Below are 23,888 nucleotides of genomic sequence, written 5' to 3' on the forward strand. Positions count from 1 at the left end.
TGGATTGGTTCCAGAAATCACCTCTGCCTGTTCTCGGGCAGAGCAGCCCCTTCCCCACTCCACTGACAGCTGGGAGCCAGAGATGACCGAGAAAGATGTCCCGAGCACTTCTATTTAGGATGTCACTGGTTCATCTCCTGAGTCAGCCAAAGTCCTCGTAATCCACAGCCTAGTTCCCTCTAAGCAGCGCTTTACCAGGTTTGACTGGTAAGTTCTACCAAGAGAGTCAAAGGCAGAGAAGCTGAGTGAGAGAAATAGGGACCCTGCCCAGAGCCTTCAGAGCTAGGTGCACAGGAGGATGTGTGCAAGTGGCTACCTTGACTTCAGCATGAAGCCCAGGTGGACATCAGGAGGGGTTACAGCACCCCTCAGCCCCCACCATTGTCACTCAGACACAGCAGTCCGGAAATGAGCATTTTAATGCAGAAAACCATGATAATTTACAAATGAATCACTTTCTGGGCCAGAGCCAGGAAGGCCCCACGATCTGTGAGGGCAGAAAGGAGGTGGAGGCTGTTGAGTGTCCGGGCAGCCAGCTGAGTCAGCACCTTTCTGATGGGATTCTGCCCAGGCTCTCCCACGCTGGACCCTGGGGGGCCCTGGCCCCCACCCCATCCTCTTGGCTCCCACTAGGCATTCCCAGATAGGAAGACCTTGGGTCAGCTTCAGGACATATAGTAGAGCTGGAGAGACATCCCTGGAAGGAGGGCCTGAGGGCCAGGGAGGGAACAAGGCAGGAGACTGCTGGTTCTGATTTTGGCCACCTCACCCTTGGCCACGTCCCCTCTGACCAAGCCACAGCACGAAGCAGAGCCAGGCTCTGGAAGTCCAGGGCCTCACCACTCCCTCTCCTGTCCCCTCAGCAGGGGGACAAAACAGAAGCACAGGAGAGCACGTTGGGGAGCATGTTTCCTCGGGGTGAGGTTTGATTGGATCTGGTTTGGAGAAGGTGAGGGGTCTCAGATGAGGTGGCTGCTGGGGAAGATGTCATGCTCAATTCTTGGCCCCCACCTGTCACCAAGATATGTACATCCATGTGTCAGAGTTGGTGTGATGCTGGTTTGGAGCTCAGCACCTCCCACGTGGGGCATGCAGGGGGAGACGGACTGGAGGCTCAGGGCACTGGAGGTAGAAAGGAGCCCTCCCCGCCTCCTTTCCCAGGCCAGGAAGGGGTAAACACACATATAAGGCAGCCCCAATTCCAGCAGGGCCTGAGGCTGGGAATGATGTGTTTCCCAGGGGTGGTTATGGTCCAGGACCTGGCTGCAGGCACTTCCTCCCAAGCCTGGTGGGGTGAAGGGGACCCCCAGAAGGGGGTCCTATCAGCCCCCTCCAGACAGGAGAATGAGGTCTTCAGTGGCAACCACTGGGGGCTGGCGGCAGGGACAGAGCCTTCTCCCTGGACACCCACCTGTCCCCTCTCCCACCTTGTCCAAGGGTGTGGACCCCAGAGTGCAGAATTGAGCTCTGGAGAACAGGTCTGGCCAGACAGATGGGTAGGGGAGGGATGGGGTGGCTGGTCACTTTGGCATCTCCAAGGCTGACACTTGAGGCTTCACCTTGAAGTACTGGTTGAATCGGATCACTGCGTACCTGGGGAAAGACAGAAGGAAGCTGGGTGTGAGGAAGAAAGCCAGGTGGGCCCTGCTGGGGGTGCTCACATCATAAGGAAAGTTTCTTAGTGGCTCTAGGCCTATCTAAGTCTGAGCAGATCAACCCCAACCCAGACTGATTAGTATTATTATTTCTTTTGCTTCTTTTTAAAATTTTTAATATTTATGTATTTTGAGACAGGGTCTGGCTCTGTCACCCAGGCTGGAGTGCAATGGCACGATCTTGGCTCACTGCAACCTCTGCCTCCCAGGCTCTGATGATCCTCCCACTTAGCCTCCAGAATAACTGGGATTACAGGTGCATGCCACTACATGTGGCTAATTTTTGTATTTTTTGTAGAGATGGGGTTTCACCATGTTGCCCAGGCTAATCTCGAACTCCTGAGCTCAAGCAATCCGCCCGCCATGGCCTCCCAAAGTACTGGGAATACAGGCATGAGCCACCGTGCCCAGCCTATTTTTTTTTTTTTTTATTGCAACTACATTTTTTTTTTCTTTTTAGATCAGACTAGAGAAACCCTTCCACAAACATGCTTATTTGGAGTTTTGGTTTTTTAGTTATTATATACATATTGCTGTGCAAATGAGTATCTACAACTTTTTCCTTTTGGACAACCAGACCTATTAAGCAATACTCCCCATTGCTCCCTCTCCCCACCCCCTGGCAACAATTCTGGTTTCTATGGATTTGACTACTTTAGTTATCTCTTATAGAACCATATTTGTCTTTTCATGACTGGCTTATTTAGCATAATGTCCTCAAGATTCATCCATGTTGTAGCAAGTAACAAGATTTCCTTCGTTTTTAAGGCTGAGTGATATTCTATTGTATGTATAGACCGTATTTTATTCATTCATTCATCTGTTGGCAGACATCCGGGTTGCTTCCATCTCTTGGCTACTATGCCAAGAATAATGTTGCTGTGAACATAGGTATATAAATATTTCTCTGAGAGTTTGCTTTCAATTATTTTGGCTACCCACCCAGAAATGAGATTGCTGGATCATACGGTTGTTATATTTTTATTTTTTGAGGAACCACCCTACTGTTTTCCATAGTAGCTCACCATTTTACATTCCCACCAATGGTGCAGAAAGGTTTCAATTCCTGCACATCCTTACCAACAATTATTATTTTCTGTTTTTTAATAGCAGCCATCCTAATGGGTGTGAGGCGACATCTCACCATGCTTTTCACTTGCATTTCTCTAATAGTTGTGAATACTTTGAAACCAGGCTAGTGATTCCCTTTCAGCTGAAGGTGGGTGAGAAGGAGAAGGGCAAGGCCCTGGACCAGAATGGAGAAATGATTCCTGGCCCTTAGGGACATAGAAACCTCACAGGACAGGGACTCCCCGAATCATCAATACACAAGCAGCAGCTAGCTACGGTCCCTATATATCACTAGGAGCCACTGAAGGAGTAGCTGGGTCTGTCGCCCAACCAGAAGGCAGCATGGCAAACACTTAACCACTGCATGGCTTCAGCAAGTCACTTCTGTGCTCTGGACCTCTGTCCTCTCTGCTGTTAAAACGAGGTAGGATCTGCGATTGTTCAGACTGATTTTCAACGATTGCATCCACCACCAGGCTCCGTGGATAGGTGCGCTGGCAGCAGGGCAGGGCGTGGAGTAGGTAGTAGGATTTGGTGGGGACTAGCAGACCTCCTGCGAGGAACAGGGAGGATGTGACACTTCTCTTTTCAGAGTGGTACTTTCCTGGCATCCCCTGGGGATAGCAGCCCCACTGGAGATGAGCTAGAATGGGGGCAAGTCAGCAGAGCAAGGCAGCGGACTCTGGGCATTCTGCCTGGGCTGTCCTTTGCCCACACCCTGGGCTCAACCAAGGCTCTCCCTTTTCTCCACGTCCCCCCCATCACCCCCGCACTCACCTGAGGAAATCAAAGTGGATGGTGGAGTACTGGTTCTGGATGAGGGCCCAGAGAGCCCAGAAGAAGTGAGACGCCTGGAAACAGACCAGAGAGGATCAGCCTGGCAATCTCCCCATGCCTGTTTCCGACTCTACAGCGCTGGAGGGATGCAGTCATTGTGGCAGACACACAGCTAGGACCCTGGAAGAGATGTGGTGGGGTCTCCCTAGCACAAGCTGGGGAAATTCTGGAGGCCAAGTCACTGCACAGCATTGGGAGCCTCCACTCCTTCTAGAGAGAGGGGGTCAGAGCCAGTTCTACCAAGGCCTGAATGTTTACCAACCCTAAGGCAGGTAGTCAGTAGTGAGGAATTCTAGGGGGTTCCCACAACCTAAGCAGGACCCACACTCCACCTCTGGTCTCTTCCCTACCCAGGGAGATCTCTTGGAGTCTTCAAGGCCAAGGTATCCAGGCCAAGATGAACCCCTAAGCCAGAGCTTAGGCCTAATGGCTAGTGGGGGCTGGTGCCCTCCAGGAAGGTGCAGGGAAGGAAGAGTGATGGGCAGCAGTGCCCTGGCCACATGTCTGCTGGAAGATCCCTACACTAACCTCCTCCACTCCTTTTCCTCTCTTCCACTGGGAGGCTGGTTGGGTTGGAAAATGAACCTAGATATGGAAACAAGAATCCCCCAAGTCTGGGCATTTGCTAAGCATCAAACTGTGCTTTCCTTGTGGCTAGAGGTACCCACCAGGCCCAGGTCACCTCAGGCTCAAGAAGCCAGGGATTGGGTGGGAGGAGAGTGAGGATGGAAAAACTACCTGTCACACTATGCTTATTACCTGGGTGATGCAACAATCTGTACACCAAACCCTGGTGACAGGCAGGTTACCTATACAGCAAACCTGCGTGTGTACCCCTGAATCCAAAATAAAATAAAGCCAGGGAGCTGGGGTTCCTGTCTACCCCTGAACAAACACTAGTGATGCCATCGCTTTCCCATGTGCATCCCCCAACCCTTGTGGCTCTCCCAACCCATTCCCACCCCATCCCAGGGTCTTCCTCACTCAGGGGTTGGCTACAAAGTACCTCCCTCCACTTTATTTCCTTTCCATTCCGTAGAAGGGGCAAGATAAGCTAGCACGTATGAATGATCACTAAAAAACTTAGCAAGAGGAAGGCTTGTTCTTAAGGTCTTAAAGTCTAAAGACTGAGGAGGAAGAACCTAATGTAAACTCAGTGAGGAAAACAGAATAGGGATTCTGAAATTACAGAAAAGTAAAGATTGTATTTAGCTCTCTTCTGTACTGTGAAATTCAAGGCAGCTGCCATGTCTTCTTATGCACAGCTGACATTAATGAGACTAGTTAGGAATCCCTAGGCACACACCAGTGGAGACTTGGCATGAACCAGGCACCTTGGATAAGGGGCATTCAAAATTGAGAACTGACAGCAAAGTCATTTGAGTAGGAAGAGCCTGTCGGGAAAAGTTTACTTAGAGTTCTGAGTCAGTGGAGGTAGTTACAAAGAAGGATTAGAGCTTGACATTCTGTATCTTCTCTAAAGGTTATGGTAGCTCACGCCTATAACCTTAGCTACTCAGGAGGCTGAGGTGGGAGGATCATTTGAGGCCAGGAATTAGAGATCAGCCTGGGCAACACAGCAATACCCTATCTCTACAATAAGTTCAAAGAAATTAGCCAGGCATGGTGGCACACACCTGTAATCCTAGCTACTCAGGAGGCTGAGGTGGGAGGATCGTTTGAGCCTGGGAGTTTAAGGCAGCAGTGAGCTACGATTGTGTCACTGTGCTCCAGCCTGGATGACAGAGTGGGACCCTATCTCAAAAAAAGTATATATATATATATATGTATGTATATATATATTATATATTATATATATGTATGTATATATATTATATATTACATATATGTATGTATATATATATATATATTATATATATGTATGTATGTATGCCGGGTGCAGTGGTTCACTCCTGTAATCCCAACACTTTGGGAGGCAGAGGTGGGCTAATCACCTGAGGTCAGGAGTTCAAGACCAGCCTGGCCAACATTGTGAAACCCTGTCCTTACTAAAAATACAAAAAAACTAGCTGGGTGTGGTGGTACATGCCTGTAATCCCAGTTACTTGGGAGGCTGAGGGCAGAAGAATGGCTTGAACCTGAGAGGCAGAGGTTGCAGTGAGCCGAGATAGCGCCATTGCTCTCCAGCCTGGTCAACAAGAGTGAGACTCTGCCTCAAAAAAAAAAGAGTATATATATGGATGAATTTAACTGCAACATGAAGGGCTGAGGTTAGACAGTAGAAAGAACTACTTATTCAAACAAGGGAATTGCTAATATAGGAAGCTAGGATATTTCTTGGAAGTATTCATTCCTCTAGAAAGGAGAGAGCCTAGACTTGGTGGGGCGTGGGGAGCAGGGAACAGGGCATCAAGTATTAAGGGCTGCCTAAGACAGCTCTTACCAGGCTTCACCTCTAGGGTGGGGTCAGGAGCTGGGGATGGGTGTCCCCAGGCTCTCACCCGACCCTGGGCTCTGGGTAGGAGGCTAGTTGGGTCACCAGTCCCTCCTGCTGACTCCTTTCCTGTGCCAGCCCTAGTCACGAGGCACTCACCAGGGCAAACTTGTTGACTTGCACGTAGAGCCTTTCCACCTCCCTGGGGGTCACGGCCATCCCCTTTTGTGCCTGCAGGTAGTAGTGCAGCCACTGCAGCTGGGTCTCCCGCGCCGGGTACAGGCAGTAATCCACCTCATTCACGCCTGATGGGGAGGCAGGCCAGACACAAGTTGCTTGGAGATGAGCCCACCTAGGGTCTCCTCAAGCTCAGTAGGTGTTCCCTTCTCCCCTCAAACTCCCATCTCCTTTGACCTGTGGGGCTGTGCCTAAAGAGGCAGCCCTGAGAAGGCAGCTTCTTTGAGTATGAAACTCAGCTAATGTGGGGTCTACCCCATCCCAGCTAGGAGCACTGCTTCTGTGGGATTGAGGAAAGCAGAGAGAGAGAGGCAGACAGGTTAAGGGGCAAGACACAGTTCCGGGAGTGACAGCAACCCCTCAAGACAGCACCACTGTCTCTCCCAACCCCTGCACAAAAATGACCATGTGCAGGAGGCCCTCAGTTAAAAGCACTGGATCAGCATTACTAGCCCTAGGTCTTATGCTAACCTTGTTAGCCTTAGGGGAACCCTTTCCTATCACTGGCCGACATTTCTTCATTTATCAAATGAAGGGACTTCATGTAGGGATATCAAACATGGCTTCCTGGTGTTAAGAGGCTATTTAAAAACTTCACCTGGAGAGCACCCCCACCCCAGTCCAGTTCCCTAGATGGGATGGCTCTGGTTCCTTCCAGGCCCGCCATAGCCCTCCAGCTGCCAGCCCAGTACCACCAGCTCATCCCGGGCATGGTGGAAGAAACCACAGCTTCAAAGCTGGTACACAAAGAAGTGGTTTAAGACAGGAGGACCAGGACTGGGCCACCTTCTCCAGGGTTCCCTCCTTCCTCTTCTTCTTGTCCTTCTCAAGCTTCCTTTATATCCATGGGGAAACATATGCAGTCTCCTGAGGCTCCAGGAGTGTGGCTAGAAAAGAATCTCCTGGAACAAATGTAGAAACGGAGGCCCAGAGAGGAGAAGAAATGCACCCAAGGTCACATGGTGGTTAGAGGCAGAGTCAGGGCTGGAACTCTGATCTCCCAATGACCAGAACTGTGTCTTCCTCACTCCTGCGCACCCGTGAGGCCCCTCTCCCCAGGTCGGGATCTCCCCAGCTCTCTCCCTCCCCCCAGGCTAGGTTCTTCCTCCTCCATTCTCAACTTGGGAGCAGGCTGCAATCTACCCCTTTGGAGAAATTCCAGTTGGACTTTGCTCTGTGCCGTGGGCGAGGAGGACTTAAAATGCTTAAGAATTATCCCTTGTGGAAAGGCCAGTGAGCCTGGCAGCCAAGAATTCCCAGACCCAGGGCCCTGCCAGTGCCAGCCTCTGCTCCATGCCACACCCCGAGGCTCAGCTGCTCCGCCCAGCTGAGGCTCCATCACCCCGGGGGTTCCTAGGTGTACTCTCAGGTACAACCATGGCTTGACAGATTGATCACCTGGGGTTCCAGAAGGAACACAATTGGCCTGATGGGGCTGGAGAGTGCCTCTCCAGTTCGCCTGGGCATGCCTCCCCTATCCTGAGCCACAGGGCCTTGCCCCATCATGGGAACACCTCACCGTGCTAGTCTGGGGACAGCTCTCCAGCCCCAGTGTCCAGCTCTGTCCCATGTGAGTTGCCTCCTCGGTCCCATCTAATTAACCCTCAAGCTGGAAAAACCTGCCCTGCTTCCTCTGCACAGATGGTTCCATTGTGTATACTATGCCTTTATAGAACACCTGCTTACCCCTAGGGATCATCCCCCTATCCTGCCTCTCCCATCCCCACTCCCGGACAGCTTCCCAGTCTAATCACAGCAGCAAACGCCAATACAATGCTTAGTATGTGTCACACATATGTGTGTGTGTGTCTCATACCAACACTATGAGGTGGGCACTATCATCATCTCCATTTTATAGGGGCACAGAGAGGGTAAATAAACTGCCCAAGGGTCACACAGCCAATAAGCAGCAAAGCCAGAAACTGAACTTAGGGAGTCAAATCACATAGCACATACTGAGATTCTACTTAGAGGATTCTCATCAGGCCACCAGGCAAACAGCTACTTGTAGCTTGTTCTGCTCCTTGTCTGCATATAAGGCCCCCATGTACAATTGCACCGGTTGTACTGGGCATAAAGGAGCTTGGACAAAGGAGTGGAGGCTGAAGTCATCCTGTGCTGTGCTGGCCAAGCTGCAGCAGTCGTCTAAGCTGTGTCGACCTGGAGGAAGGGGTCTTTTTCTAATTTATGTACCAAGCTGAGTATCTTCAGGATCCTACAGAGGTCACATTTTCCTAATTTGTACCAAAGTGCCATATGGGCTAGGAGAGGTCTGCTCTGTGTATGTGAGTCCTGCTTCCCCCAGTGAGACTTGGAACTCTCTAAGAGCAGGCTGTGCCTTAACCCCTCAAGCTGTGATACTTTGGAGGACAAGAGCTATCTAGCCTCCACCCTCCCCATACCCTGGCCCTGGTCCCCACCCTACAGAGGGTGCTTTGAACATTGGTCAGATCTAGTCCTGTGTTGCCTAGTGACAGGGATACCTTCTGAGAAATGCACCATCGAGTGATTTTATGTGATCATCAGAGTGTACTTACACAAACCTAGATGGGACAGCCTACTACACACCTAGGCTGCATGTTATTGCTCCTGGGCTATAAACCTGTACAGCATGTTACTGTACTGAATACTGTAGGTAACTGTAACACAATGCTAAGTATTTATGTATCTAAACATATCCAAACATAGAAAAGGTACAGTAAAAATATGGTACCTATGCAGGTGCCTGTAGTCCCAGCTACACGGGAGGCTGAGGCAGGAGAATGGCGTGAACCCGGGGGGCAGAGCTTGCCGTGAGCTGAGGTCACGCCACTGCACTCCAGCCTCCAGCCTGGGCGACAGAGCGAGACTCCGTATCAAAAAAAAAAAAAAAGGTATCTATTACCGTAAATATACAGTAATCTCATAGGACCACCATCTACATGTGGTCCGTCACTGACTGAAACACCACTACAAAGCACATGACTGTAGTAATGCCCCTCTCACCTGCAAACTCGTTGAAATGGTTGCCAATGTCAAAAGCTTGGTAGTTGTAGCCAGCATATTCATAGTCAATGAACCGCACGTGACCTGTGAAGTGGAGGAGAATCGATGAGAGTTGGCCAGGAGATCTGGCAACAGAGCCTGGTCAAGCTTCCGCAGACCTCTGGGATGCACCCACTGAGTGATGCCAGCCTCTGCAGCAACGCTGCCCAACCCCATCACTGCAGCAGTCTTCTAAGCTACTTCTTTCCATCCATCCATCCATCTGCCCTTCCTAGTTCCCAGTGTCCCTCTCACACAGCTGGATCTGCAGGCTCTCCTCATCTAAAGACAGCTGTCCTCAGCATGGCTAAGGATCAGGAATAAAGCTAAGTATTAACACCCCCTGGGGTGATGCTCTCATCAGCAACACCAGGAGGTGTTCGTTCTCTCTCTCTTTCTTGGCACGGATTTTTTTTTTTGTTTTTGTCTTTTTGTTTTGAGACAGAGTCTCACTCTGTCACCCAGGCTAGAGTACAGTGGCTTGATCTCAGCTCACTGCAACCTCTGCCTCCCTGGTTCAAGCGATTCTCCTGCCTCAGCCTCCTGAGTAACTGGGATTACAGGCGCATGCCACCATGCCCGGCTAATTTTTGTATTTTTAGTAGAGACGCGGGGGAGGTTTCACCATGTTGGCCAGGCTGGTCTTGAACTCCTGACCTTGTGATCCACCCACCTCGACCTCCCAAAGAGCTGGTATTATAGGCATGAGCCACCGCGCCTGGCCAGACTTTATTATTTTTTTAATAGGGCCTTGCTCTGTTGCCCAGGCTGGACTGTAGTGGCTCCATCATGGCTCATGGCAACCTCCACCTCCCAGGCTCAAGTGATCCTCCTGCCTCAGCCTCCCAAGGAGCTAGGACTATAGGCATGTACCACCATACCAGGAAAAGTTTTGTGTATTTTTTTTTTGTAGAGACAGGGTCTCACCACATTGCCTGGGCTGGTCTTGAATTCCTGGGCTTAAGCAGTCCACATGCCTTGGCCTCCCAAAGTGCTAGGATTATAGGCATGAGCCACTGTACCTGGCCCTTGGCGCAGACTTTTCAAATTAGGAATTTTTTATTTCCTTTCCCCTTTCCCTTCTACAAATTAACTTAAGACCTAAATCCAGGTCTCCTTTTGCTTGTCCAAGTGCCAGCCAGAGGAACAGATCTGTGAAGCCAGTTAACCAACCAACCAAAGCCCTGCTACTGCCCCGGGGCCAGAAAAGCCATACCTTTGATGCTGTCATAGATGATATTCTTGCAGAGCAGATCATTGTGACAAAACACCACAGGGGACTCCAGCTGGGACAGATGCTCCTTCAGCCAGGCCAGCTCCAGTTCCAACACCTCTACCTTAGGGACATCTGCAGAAAGGCTGGGCAGTTGCAAAAAAAAGGTAGCCAGTGAAGGCAGGGCTGATAGACAAGCAGGTGCTTGGCCTCCAGAGCCTTGAGTTTGAGCCTCATCACTCCCTCTGTCTTACTGCAGGGGGGCCTTGGAAAAAAGGCCAATCTCTTAGACCCTCACTTTTGTCATCTGTAAAATGGCACTGAGGCGTCCTGTCCTTCTGACTCCTCTGGTTACACTAGGAAGCTGATTAAGACATGGGCATAAAAGCATGAGGCAGGGCATAAAGTCACTGACTAAGGGCATCCCTGCTACTTTGTGAAAGGGACAGGAGGGTAAGGAAGGAGACACAGGGAAAGGACAAGGCAGGTGAGAATGAGCGTCCAGACTCGGGGATTCCAGACTAAGAACAAGGAGCAGTGGGGAGAGATACAAAACAGACCTGCTCTTAGGATGCTGGGAAAACTCCCCAGGAGGAAGTACAGCTCCCTAAGTCAAGCTGAGTCCCACAAAGATCCTCCCCGGCAGGAAGAGTGTGCCCTGGCAGGGAGCTGGAGCAATGGAGCTCTCTTGAGGAGGCAGAGGTATGTCCTGGTGTGCCCCCCTCTCACCCCAGCAGCTGACCATGTCACAGGTAGAAAGGACCAGAGAGACGGTCTGGTCTAACCTCTCATTTCACAAACAGACCATTGGCTCACATGAGAAAGCAAACCAAGAGCTTCTTTAGCTCACTCCTACACTGTCAAAGGCACATTAAAGCCTTCAATGAGAGCATGCTTGCTTTGTGGCTCCCCAGTGACTCGTCCCTTCTACCTTGAGTTATGAGTAAGTGTTCCCTTGTCCCAGACCCCTGCCAGACCATGCAAGTGCAACTTGGGGGCAATGAACAAAGATGCATGGGTCCACCTCTCCTCCTGCCCCACCCCCATCCCATGCACTCAGCAGCCATTTCTGCTGAAAGAAACACATGTTGAGGAATGAAGAAATCAGCCAATCAATCAAGTTGTCAGAGGCCATGTGGAATTCTGATGAGGGTCCACTGTGCTTGCATGCTCTGAACTTTGGTCCCTAGGAGGCACACAGGTCTGTGTACACTGAAAAGGCCAAACACCACAGTCCTTAAAAACCTAGAACCACCAATGGGCAGAGGGGAGGAGGCTGGGCTTTTATCTCCTTTCCTGTGTCACCAGTTTGTGTTTCTCTGTCCAGGGTAGCAAGAGCACATAGGGGAGGATGAGAATGAGACCGGCCCTCTCTCACCTTCCCGCAGGACAGACCGATCACTCCCTCACCCAGCCCAGGGGCCAGAACATGAGGAAGAGTGTTCAGCCACTGAGGCACTCCTCTGTCCCCTCTGGAGAAGGAAGAGAGCACAGGGTCCCTTTCAGGTTTTGAGAAGGTCAAAGCTCAAGAAGATCTGAGGTCATCTAGTCCAGCCCCATGGAGAAACTGAGGCTCAAGGGAGGAAAGAGGCTTTCTCCCAGCCTCCAGATACCTCTTGCACTGCTGGATCCTTTACTTCTTCATCTAAGGAAAGCAGTCCTCGGCCCATCCAAGGATCCAAATCGAATGGAGTCTCCTAATTGTGAGGGCTGTGCACTCTCTCTGAGGGCCTGGGTGCCCCTCAGAGGCTCTGCGAAGGCCCCTCTGAGTCCAGGGAGCCTGCTGGGAGGGGTGCTATGGGGGAGCCTTCCCCATGCTTCCTGGAGTTTATCTGTGCTGACGGGTCTGCGTAAGATGTGTTCCAGTCCTGGCTCTCCTTAAGAAGCTACCTTTTAAGATTCCTTTTATATTTTTTTCTTGGACTGAGACCATCAAAAGAGAAGAATTAGGAGGGTTCCTTTGGTTTGCTCAGCTCCTGGCCTGAAAAACATGGCTCTGACATCCAAGATGCCTGCTGCTCTATCCCTGACCTCAGTCTGAACCCCACCCTGCCCACCCCAAGGCCATGCAGATGGTTACTGTGGGAACAATCCTGGCCTTCTATCTCCCCGGGGCCTCCCTCACTGCTCTGCTTCCCTCCCCTGAGCACTTGAAACATCGCCAGCTTCGCTACCTTCAGTCCCGCCACCACGGGGCTCTTTCAAGGCGTAATTGGCAGAAGAGTAACCACCACCGCATCCCAGAAACACTGCCCAGGAAAAACTGCTCCTCCTGCTCCTCTGCCCCAGGGCCAGCAGGAAGGGGAGGAGGGGGCTGGAGGTCTCTGCAGGGAAGCCTTGGGGTTCCTCCTGATATCAGGACTGCTGCCTGGCCAGTCTCTACTCTGCTGTCAAGATCTGGACAGGCAAGAGTACTTTCTCCCCACAGGGCTCTTTCTAGGCATTTGAGCTTACTGGCTCATCCCTTTGCCCTCCCACCAACCAACCCACCGGTATCTCCTCGTGATGCCCGACCCAGTTATCCGCCCCACGTTCTCCCAGCCACTCTGGACGCATCCGCGTCCGACACCAAGGCTACTGAATCTATTTCCACAGGTCTCCGACACATCCTATTCTCCATCCGCCACCTCAAGTTGCCCTAGGGGAATATTCCTCAATCCCTTGCCTCTATCACTTGCCTCAGAATCACTTGGGGTGCCTATCAAAATGTGGCTTCCTGGCCGAGCGCTGTGGCTTACACCTGTAATCCCAGCACTTTAAGAGGCTGTGGCAGGTGGATCACTTGAGGCCAGGAGTTTCAGACCAGCCTGGCCAACATGGCGAAACCTTGTCTCTACTAAAAACACAAAAATTAGCGGGGCATGATGGCGGGCACCGGTAATCCCAGCCACTTGGGAGGCTGAGGCAGAAGAATTACTTGAACCTGGGAAACAGAGGTTGTGGTGAGCCAAGATCATGCCACTGCACTCCAGCCTGGGTGACAGAGCAAAAAAAAAAAAAAAAAAAGCCGTTTCCTAGGGGATAAATGCAAGACCTCTCAATCGACCTCCAAAGTTGGGCACTTCAGGGGAATCTTATGCTCAAAGTTTGGGAATCCTAGTCCTAGATCTTGTCCACTTAATTACATCACTTCCAACTGGTCTCCCTACCTCAAATCCACCCTCCCCCACCAATCTGTCCCTCATGATGTTAGAGGACTTTCTTCCTAAAGCCCAGTCCTGGTCAGGTTACTGGCCTGAATCTCTGACTCAAACATCTTCACGACTTCCCACTACTTGCTAAATTAAATCTTGGCTACTTAGCCTGACATTTAAGGCCCCTTACCAGCTAGCTCCAACTCTGTAGTTCACCCCTGCCCCCAGACCCTTCCCAGGTCCTCCCAAAGATCTGCTCCAGCCAACCTCATCTACTCGTCACTCAGGAGCAAATCCTGCTCCAGCCATCTCCTCCAGCTGGAGTAGCCTCCCTGCTCATTTCCGCCATGCCAACTCTGCTAAGACAACTTTCCCTGGTTCTACCACTCCCAGCATACCCAGCACACATTACACACCCTGCTTTATTTTGCAGCTGTGTATGGGCATGTCCTGTGTACCTAGACGGCTCTTAAGCTCTTTGAGGGCAGGGCCAGTGTCACATTCATTTTTCAATTGTTTTAAATTCCAGTCAATCAAGTCTGTGAAATGAAGGATTGAATAATTCAGGGTTATTAGGCAATGCCTGGAGCTCCAGGTGCTTATCTCATCTAAATGATTGCTCATCATTGTTCTGCTTTTGGGCACTCAGGCAGCTTAGGGCATGGATCATCCCCTAAAGAGGCTCAAAGAAGTTAAGCAACTTGGTTTGTCCAAGGTTCAAAGGTGTAACAAGAGCAAAGAGACTGGGCCAGCTCTTCTCCGGGGATTACTCCCTCCCAGTAAGGTTACCCCCAAGGTCACACAGTGACAGCACAGTCAAAGGAAGCTGCAGTATCAAGGATTATGTCTGAGCACCAGAAGCCTGGCTCTAGTTGCTAAGCTGCCACTGATCAGCGACCTTGGGCAGGTCCCATCCCCTCCCTGGGCCTCGGTTTTCCATCTGTCAAATAAGAGCTGTGGGCTGAAGGGTTGGAAGGACCTGTTCTCTATGAACTGTTCTAGCCCTAAGGGAAAAGGAGGTCCTTGTCTCAGAAAGAATATTTGACATACAAGGTCTGAATACGGTCAAAGAGAGGGCAGGCCTGGGCCACCTTGGACAAACAGTCCCAAAGCAGTGCTTGGTAAGCATGGCGTGGGATGATGCAGATAAAGTCATGCATGTGTGTGACAGAGACATACTCAAAATGGGGATAGAGTTAATTATTATTGGAAGAGAGAAGACACACCCTTCACCTCAAACCTCTTCTGCACCCTACTCCCATGAACATTTGGAAGACGGGTGATGGCCAAGCCCAACAGAGAGCGTGAAGGAATCAGAGACTCACTACTGCCTTTTTTTGGAGGAAGGAAGGCAAGACACCACGCTTTCCTCCAGGCCTCCATCCTTTCCTCGGCACTCAGGGTGTGCTGGGGAGTCAGGTGTCTAAAGGCTTGGAGGACTCTCAGGTTGCTGGTCAGAGTGCTTAAGGGAAAACTCAGGGAACTCTGTCTTATCGGGGAAGGGCAATGTCAGGATGGGTGGACTACCTCCTTTCCTGTGAAGAGCAGTGAGGGAAGCAGCAAGCTGTCAGTCTGAGCAAGGTGGGGGCAGGGTCCCCTAAGGCACATGGGGACAAGAGGGGTCTTGGGAAGTAGCAGGAACCTTGATTGTCTCCAGGGGCTTGTCAGCTGATGAGTTGAGTTCTTTTGACTGATGCTAAGCTCAGTCCCACCTCATTCTGAGGGCCCTGCCCTGCTCATGGTTCAGAAGGCAGAGCAGGTGGAAAGAGCCCTGGGCTGGGAAACAGAAGCCCTGCCTTTCACAAGCCCCATAACACTGGGCCAAGCTCAGTCTCTGAGCTTCAGCAGCCTCTAAGTAAAATGGGGAAATGTTGTCCCCAACCCTGGTCCCTGCCACAATCACAGAGTGAAGAAATGAGCACATGGGTATAAAACTGCTCATCTAAGCTCCTTAGTCAGCGGGCCCAACTCTGCTTGGAGACAGAGGCTTAGCAACTAGGACTGAAGGGACTGCAGGAGAAACTCCCCAGCCTCCTCCCTGGGACCTGAGCCCTTAAACCTCCTAGCAGGGTGGGCTGGAGCCAAAAGGATGGGGAAGGGAGATCATATTAAGGCAGCCTTGGACCCTCCCAGATCTTTGTACCTGGGGTTGATCTCGTTCTTCACAAGCGTGAAATAATTGTGCATCTTGTGCCAGAGGGTGGGCTTGGGCAGGCTGCCGTTGGCGTGGATAGTATGAATCTTTGCCATTTCTAAGGCGATTAACCTACAGCAGGGAACAGGAAGAGTAGAGCATCAGTGCTGGGACATTGCCTTCCCCACTCATCCCCTGCTGGCCAGATAGGGGCCCTCCGGGCCCACCAGGGCACTAGCCAGAGGGCCAAGGATGGGATGATTGCAAGTCCCTTAGGAGCACAGGTCCTGCAGAAGGAAGGTCTCAGTAGAAGGGAGGAAAATGAATTAAGACCTTAGTCTGGCAGCTCCCTTTCCAGTGCCAGGCTGGGGCTGCCTCAGGGAGCAGAAGGGCAGAGCAGTGGGGCTGTTGGTCACAGGTCAGTGGCCTTGTTCTACCCCAGTGTACCCATAGCAACTCCTGAGAACAGACGGGCACCTGGGGATGGGGGCGGGGCGGGCCGGGCCCTCCTCTCCCCGGACCCTGATCCATCCTCTCAGGGGATGTGAACATAGGTCACTTTGCACCAAGAGATCAGGGGGTGGTGATGCCAGGCAGGGAAGAAATGCCCGCCTCTTATCAGCCTGGCCAAGGTGGGGAGGGAAACAGGCTGGCCCAGGGCAGCCCCTTCCTCTGCTATAGGGAGTTGATGCTGGCGGCCGGGTGCCAAGGACGCAAAACAAGCCAGCGTTCTATTTTCAAGTTCTCCTGTGGACATTATCCAAGGTCTCAGGAGAGGAGTGGGTGGTAGGGAAGGTTGCTGGGAGAAGGTGGGGGTGAGTGGAAGACTGACCGGTCAGAGAAGGAGGGCCTTGATAAAGACCCCATCGCCTGAGGCCCTGTGTCCCAGCTGGGCCCTCCCAGTCCTCTGCCAGTCTTCCCTTCTGCCGTCCCACCCCCCAACCGTCTGCTAAGACTCCAACATTCAGCTTCCTTCCAACATACAGCCTCTGCCTGTTGCTCGAATAACAATCACTGGGAAAGACAACAAAGGCATTGGCTGTTTGAAACCTTGTTACCAAGCTGTTCCAGGGACATTCTCTCTCTTGCAAGGCCCCGGGAAGAGGCAGGCCATACCCTATTGGGATAACAGAGCAGTTTTGGAGTTCCTCTGGAAGCCCCCAAGACTCCCACCTCCTAAAGGGTGGAGGAGACAAGGGGTGTGGCAGCAACCTCGTGGGTGAGAGAGGAAGGCTGTGCTTTCTTTCAAAGGCCAGAGGCCCTGGGGCAGAAGGGAACCCGCCGGGGTTTGGGCAAGGCAGGGAAACAGACCTGAGACTCAGGCCTTCCCTTCCCAAAGGAAGATTCCGAACAGAGCATGAACAGAGCGTTTTCTTGAATATCAATAGGTCCGTTGTCTGGAATAGCAATGAAAGTAACCTCAACACTCAGCATTTTCATGCAGAAAGCCTCAGCAGGCCGAGGTTGGGGGTGGGGTTCAAGGGAACATGTAGAGGGTGGCTCCTGGAGGCCTCCCCCACAGACGTTCACCTTCACCCAGAGGGATGATGGTCTATCCTGGGAAAACCATCAAGGAAGGGCCTACCTCCTACACCTATCCCAATTTTGGGCTCTACCCCACGTGCCACGTTCTTCTTATGGAACCTAAATCCACCTTCAATCTTCTTGACAATGGTAATTGTTTGCGTGAGAGGATGAGTGACAGCATCGGATACACAGAGGTGGAGGGATCCTGGGAGTGGTGACGACCTGCTAATATCCGAGCTTATATGCACCGGACGGAGGGAGAGCTGGGGGGAGTGCAGTGGCAGAAGTCAGGACAGGGTCCCTTGCACCCTACTCTGACTTCACATCTCCAGTCTGGGTCCTATTGGAACTGTTCAGCTGGAGCCTGCAAACACCCCTGCATAGGTTTGTATGCCTCTCACACCCTCAAGACATACACACACACACACACACACACACACACACACACACACAACTACAATATACAACTCAAATATCCCGCCTGACCAGCCACTTATGAGCATGGAGGTGGAAGAGCTCTCAGATCCTCTTCTTCTAAGTCCCTGCAGAAGGCATGCACAAACAGAGCCAGGTGCATTTGGGGTTAAGTGGGTGGCAGGTGAGGAAGCAAAGAAGCTTCTTGCTCTACACCCAGGTGGGCTTGTTTCCCCTCAGTATGCAAGGCCTCCTTCCCCTTGGATTAGCCTGGGCAGATGCCAAGGTTCCTAGGTAGACCCCCGTGCCACTGTCCCAGTGTCAGGAGTAAATCCCAGCCTGCCTCGGGCCTCACTCAAGCCTCAGTGCCCTCCATGTGGCTCATGGCATTGGAGTGAGGAAGGAGGACACTCTTTGCCATCCTTATTCTGGCACAGAGGAGAGGGAGATGCTAGGGGTCCTTCTTTGGTCCTCCCCCTTTCCAGTCTCCACAGCATTCCCAGGGTTTGAAGGAAAAGTCCAGTTCCTGGGCCCTACACATCCAAGCATTTACTGGGAGGGGCTCCCCAGGAGCCACAGGTTCTTGTGAGCCTTTGAAAGGAGGCCTTGACAGTTCCCCAAACCTGGGTTCCCACTTCGTCAGGGAACCCGGAAGGAGCTCAGACTGGCAGAAGAGATAGCATCTCCCTGGGCAGGTAAAACCATGCATACCCTGGATAGGGCCCATTTTCCTTGACAAACAGAGACAGAGGTAGAAAACCCTGAGTGCCCTGGGGATCTGGCTCACATTTCGTTTCTAAGGCTCTGAGATGTTTGCAGGTCAGACTTGGAGTGGGCAGAAGTTTGAGGCATGGTGCCAGGAAGCAGATCTCTGCTGCACTTAGGGAACCAGGTCCTCTGCTCCCATGTTCATCACAATTCTTCCTTTCCTCCCCCAGAACTCATCCTTCTAGCAGGCACCACTTAAAATCTATAGAAAGCAATAGCCCCTCTCTGCAGAGCGATGCATATAAACATGCATTTTTCATGCAATTTCAGGGAACTCACAGATCTTACAACTCTCTACCATGGACCCCACATGCCAAGGATTTCCAAGCCCAAGGCCTGAAGAATAGTAGAGACAGAGGCCCTGGCACCCTCCTCACCTGAAAAGCCGGGGCTCACGGATGTGCTCAGGCCCCAGGGCCACACCCTGCATGTACTCATAGCACAGCCCATTCTGGAAGGTGCAGTAGAGTCTGGGGGCACAGCCGTGTGCTCGCAGCAGCTGGAAGTTTCTGACCTCATTCTCCCGGTCCACCAGCAGCTCCGTCCGCTCCCCATACACCCGGACCAGCACGCAGTCCTGCATGTCCTCCTCCACGTAGCAGGCCACCAGCTTGTTGGTGATGCCATCCGTGAAGCGCTAGCATGGGGACAGGACAGTGCGTGGGTGGGTAGGTGGGGCAGGATCTCTCTGGTCTCTCCCCTGGACTTGGTAGCTCCAGCAGGAGGTGCTCATTTGAATGCTGAGCACAACCACCCCAAGCCCCCCATGCTTTAGCCCAGTCACTCTTGCTCCACTCTGTCCCCAACCTTGGGGGTCTCCAGTCTCTATGAGTTCAAAAAAAAAAATGGTAGTGTGGGTTCAGCTCCCACACACTCCTGGGTCTGCCTCTAGTGAATGGGATTTGGCAATGGAGAAATTTCCACACTACTTGGGAGGTAGAAGCCCCCTCCTGCTCCTTACCCTCCATCCCAGTATGGAAAGAAATGACATGGACCAGAATGTGGCAGGGGAGGGCTGGGAGTTGCCCAGAACACTATGTCCTGACCAGCTGCCTCTCACCTTGTGCCAGGCAGTGGGCCCTGCTCTACCCCTTGCCCCATCCAGTGGTGGAGGTACAAGGAGGGTACTGAGGTTGGCACCCATCCCAGGACTTTAGTGGCCAGAGGTCCTTACCGGAAGAGACAGGAGACAACTGGGCTGCGAGCAAGGTTCTCTGCGCAGCAGGGTGATAAGGAGAAAGGAACCATAGAATTTATAGGGCACAATGTAACAGAACTGGGAGGGCCTTAGAGGTCCTCTGAACCAATTCTAGGTAGGGAAACTGACGCAGGAAAGGGGAGGGACTGGCAGATGGCACGTTAGGTCAGTGCTGGAATTAACCTCAGGCCTGCTTGATGCCTTGACAGTCTTATAACTAACTGGGCCTTTCCTTTTGAAAACGCTACTCCTCCCCCAGGGCGGGTTCTGTCAGCCTCCACACTTGGTTTAGAACCTCCCCACAACTTTGCCCCCACCCCACCCCAGAATGCCCATCTGCATGGAGCCGCTACCATTCCAGCAAAAGCTACAAGCGCCCCACTCGGCACCTTCCTCCACAGGCAGCCCACAGCGGGGCTGGAGGTAGTCAGCTGGGGAGTTAGCCTAAGGCTCAGTGAGTGGCTCTGCCCACAGGTATATCCCGGGACCTGTGTCCAGCTGGGGCTGGGGAAGATGGCCTGTGTGGGGGTGCTGAGCCTGAGCCTGCAGCGATGGTGAGGAGCTGAGTGCTAGCTGGAATTCCACAGGGTGGCTCCTGGGAAACACAGGGGTAGCTCAGAGCCTGGAGGATTTGCTCCCACCGTGGGGTGGAGAAGGGGCAGCAGTGCATGGGGTATGGCTGTGGGGGGGTCTCTTAAAAGTTCCCGCTTCCTCAGGTTTCAGAGCTGGCTGGGTGCTCGCTTCTGGGCAGCGAGGGGCACCAGCACGCAGTGACGGGGGTGCGGCCCGCACACCCAGCATGCCGACAGTGGGCAGGTGGCCACCCGGTGTGCCGAAGAGCCCCAGGAGGAGGGGGGCGTGTGCAGGGCCGAGGGAGGTGTGAGCCTAGTTTTGCTTAGGGACGAAATAAATCCGTACACAACCACGTTCCAAACCTTTCTTGCGCAGCAGCCACTCACCCCTAGGACCAACACCCGGAAGGATGCGAGGACGGGGTCCCCGCATCCCCCTGGCAGCCCTGGCAGGACCCCAACCTCGGCCCCGCGCCCACTCCGCTACCTTGGTCCGAACTTGCTCGGGTTTCCAATGCGGCCGCAGCTCCTGGATGAGGCGCAGGGCCCCGGGAAGGATGTCGTCCGGGTCCACGGAAATGCCGAAGTACGCGACGGCGGCGGCCCTCGGGGGGCCCGGCGGTTCCCGGCAGCCGGCGCTGGCCGCCGCCTTCTCCTCCATGCCCCATGAGCACTGTGGGCAAGGCGTGTGCCTCCTCAGGTGAAAGGACGCTCGCGGCTGAGGGGCCGAAGGGGGCACAGCCATTCCCAGCAGCCCCACCCCCTCGGAGCCGCGGCGGACGCTAGCCCCGGCGGGGGGGCCCGGCGAGGGAGTGGGAGTGGTAGAGGAGGGGCCAGGGGAAGTCCATGACTCAGGCGCGAGCTGCCCGCTTCGATCGCCGGCTCGCGGCCCGCCGCCCACCGCCGACCCCGGAGCGCTGCGGCCCGCCGCGATTGTGACATCACGGGCGGCAGCCCGCGGGAACGCCCCCGGCCCGCCCCCGCCCCGGCCCGAGGGCCGCTGGGGAGCGCAGCCAGCCACTGCGGGCAGCTACGGCCGCCGCTACCTGGAGCGCTGGATGGGGGCGACGCCCCCCTGGGGGCCGGTGACGCCGGGGGTGGGGCCTCCGCTGGCTCCGCCCCGCTCGGGTCCCCGCCGGAGCTGGCTTCCCGGCCTCGAGGCCGCGAGACTCCAGCTCCCTCCCGGTAGCCTGGGGCGGAGGCGGGGAAGGGTTCGTCCTGCGCCCCCATCTCATCCTGGAATAGAGAGATCCGCTGCTCCCACGACGTCAACTTGGCTCGCCCCTCTGTGCCCCTGCTCCCTGTCTCTCAGTCCCCGGACCCCGGGAAATGGCTCTGCAGGGGCGGCCCCTGCTGCATCTCAAAGGTCCTTCCCTGCAGAGAGTCCCCACCCGCCACCCAGGCAACCTCCCATCCCCGACAGAAACACAATCCTTGGAGAGGGGACATTGGGTGATAGCGTTGGGGTGAGAGTGTGCCAGTCCAGCAGACTGCGCTGTCCCCTGGCAGGCCACTGAACAGCCAGGGCGTTGGAGTGTTTGGGCATTTCCTGGGCAGGAATTGGGGCAAGGCTGAGTTAAAGCCTCCCTCCCATCCCGAGCATGTGAATGGGGCCAGGTAGTAGGCAAGTGGGTGTCCCCGAGCCCAGTGCTTTGCTGGGCATTCGGGGTGTGAAGTGGACAGACCCTGCGTGTGTCCTGGGGAGGAGAGCTAAAGGCCTGGCACAGCTGCAGGGCCAAAGCAGGGCGTGGTGATGGCTGGGGGGTGAGAAGGAAGGGGAAGGGGTGACAAGGTGTCCCGGGGCAGAGTTGCTGCAGGGAGGAGACATGGAGAGAGGCCAGGCCGGCTCAGGGGCAAGTCCCTCTACTAGCCAGATTCTCCTTTGGACATTCTCTGCCACCTCCTAAGCAGGGCTCTGTTGGCTGCCAGCCCCATTTGCCGTAGTGAAGCCTCGGGGATCTCAGTAGTCACTATCTCTCACTGCCCCACCCAGAAAAGCACCTTCAGAGAATGGGCCCTTTCCTATTTTCCCTGTTATCCCTTTGGCCTATCCCGGAACCTGTCGACTAGGAGGCTCCTATGCTTATTGTTGTCCAGAATCCAGCTCTGCCTAGCAGAACTTCTGCAGTGATGAAAATGTTCTATATCTGCTGTCCAATGCAGTGACCACTAGCCACGTTGATTTTATTCAATTTTTTTTTCTTTTGAGACGGAATTTCACTCATGTTGCCCAGGCTGCTGGAGTGCAATGGTGCGATCTCTGCTCACCACAACCTCCGCCTCCCGGGTTCAAGCCATTCTCCTGCCTCAGCCTCCCGAGTAGCTGGGATTACAGGCATGTGCCACCATGCCTGGCTAATTGTGTATTTTTAATAGAGATGGGGGTTTCTCCATGTTGGTCAGGTTGGTCTTGAACTCCTGACCTCAGGTGATCCACCCTCCTCAGCCTCCCAAAGTGCTGGGATTATAGGTGTGAGCCACCGCGCCCTGCCGATTTTATTCAATTTTAATTACTTTTAATTTTAGTGTAAGTAGCCACATGTGCCTACCATACTGGACAGTGAAGGAGATAATGGGAGTCGTGTCTGCCTTCTTAAGGTCACAGAGCTCCAGGATGGAGCTGGAAAAGACAATGGCCTCCAACACTTCCTTTGCAGTCAGGAAGCACAGCTGCGCAGGACAAGGGAACATGGAGAATAAGTGGGAGTCCAGGGTCCTGAAGGCCAGGCTCTGGCTCTTGGTACTGCTCATGGACTCTTGCAGATGGCTCCCAGAGGTACTGAGGGCCTGGTTGAGCCACTCGGTGCCTCATGACTTTCTGTCAAAAGAGAGTTGAGCAACTATGGTGAAGAGTGATGGCTTCAGTAGCTCCAGGTGGATGCTGATTTCTCATTCCCCAAGTTACACATGCCCTGAAGACAGCCCAAAGAGTGAGAGTGGGAGAAGAGACTTCAGTCTGAGGAGTCCCTGGTGGATGGGATGGAGGATAGCAGTGTGTGTGCACCTGTGTGCTTGTGCATGTGGCCCCATACCAGCGTGCATGAAGCACTGTACGTATGACAGTACCAACTGCTTATGATGAGGTGGAAAGCCTCCAGGACCCAAGTCAGGCAGGCTGGGTTCCAGTCTTGATTCTTCACTATCTTTCAGTATTCTTCACTACTTGATTCTTGACCAAGTAATCTTGGGCAAGGCCTTCCATTCTCTGGGCCTCAGTTTCCCCACCTATAAAGTGGAAGTATTGCCTGGATCTCTGGTGTTCTATGATTTTAGGTGGTAGTGCCTTAGAATGCCTGTGTAAATGGCTACATGGGGCAGGGCTGGGGCATCTGCAGTGGATAAGGAGAGCTGAGGGGAGTTTTGCAGGGACAAGAGACAGGGCTGACTTGCTCAGCAGAGCAGTCTGAACTCAGAGCTGGCTTCTGTGAGCCGGGTGAACTTCTGACCCATAGTCTACTGCCACAGCATTGGCCTTGGTCCCTGAGGGACTAGAGGGAGCTTGGTTCCGGCTCTCTTCAGACTTCCCACCCGAGGTTGTGTAAACAGCTCCACCTGAGTCCTATTGATGGCCGATGGATGGCATCATCCCTGCACGCAAGAACCTGTGTGTGAGGCGAATGTATAGCTTGTCCATGTCACATTCCTGTCCACACATGATCATGCAGCCCCTCCCTCTGTTCTAAACCCTAGTGAACCCAGATGCGACAGC

At 53.3% G+C, this 23,888-nt stretch overlaps 1 protein-coding gene across 8 annotated transcripts; it reads right to left on the reverse strand.

The window, feature by feature from the left end:
• Window positions 1–400: 400 nt before the first annotated feature.
• ETNK2 (ethanolamine kinase 2) lies at window positions 401–21,249 on the reverse strand. Of its 8 annotated transcripts, XR_004433540.1 has the most exons (9): window positions 20,667–21,249; window positions 18,787–19,046; window positions 15,710–15,832; window positions 10,436–10,578; window positions 9,181–9,264; window positions 6,118–6,263; window positions 3,504–3,683; window positions 1,412–1,593; window positions 401–710 (listed from the first exon to the last, which is right to left on the reverse strand). XR_004433540.1 is itself a non-coding variant. In XM_033195559.1 (8 exons), exons 1-8 carry the CDS (start codon window positions 20,922–20,924, stop codon window positions 1,521–1,523), a joined length of 1,161 nt encoding a protein of 386 aa, XP_033051450.1. In that variant the 5' UTR covers window positions 20,925–21,249; the 3' UTR covers window positions 402–1,520. The 8 variants fall into 8 exon arrangements, 7 of the variants coding, with proteins under 7 accessions (XP_033051450.1, XP_033051448.1, XP_033051452.1 ...); XM_033195559.1 differs by having other exon boundaries at window positions 402–1,593; window positions 3,504–3,577; XM_033195557.1 differs by having other exon boundaries at window positions 402–1,593.
• Window positions 21,250–23,888: the final 2,639 nt, after the last annotated feature.

The sequence above is a fragment of the Trachypithecus francoisi genome, unplaced genomic scaffold, assembly GCF_009764315.1.
Source record: "Trachypithecus francoisi isolate TF-2019V2 unplaced genomic scaffold, Tfra_2.0 Lachesis_group5, whole genome shotgun sequence".
Classification (NCBI taxonomy): domain Eukaryota; kingdom Metazoa; phylum Chordata; class Mammalia; order Primates; family Cercopithecidae; genus Trachypithecus; species Trachypithecus francoisi.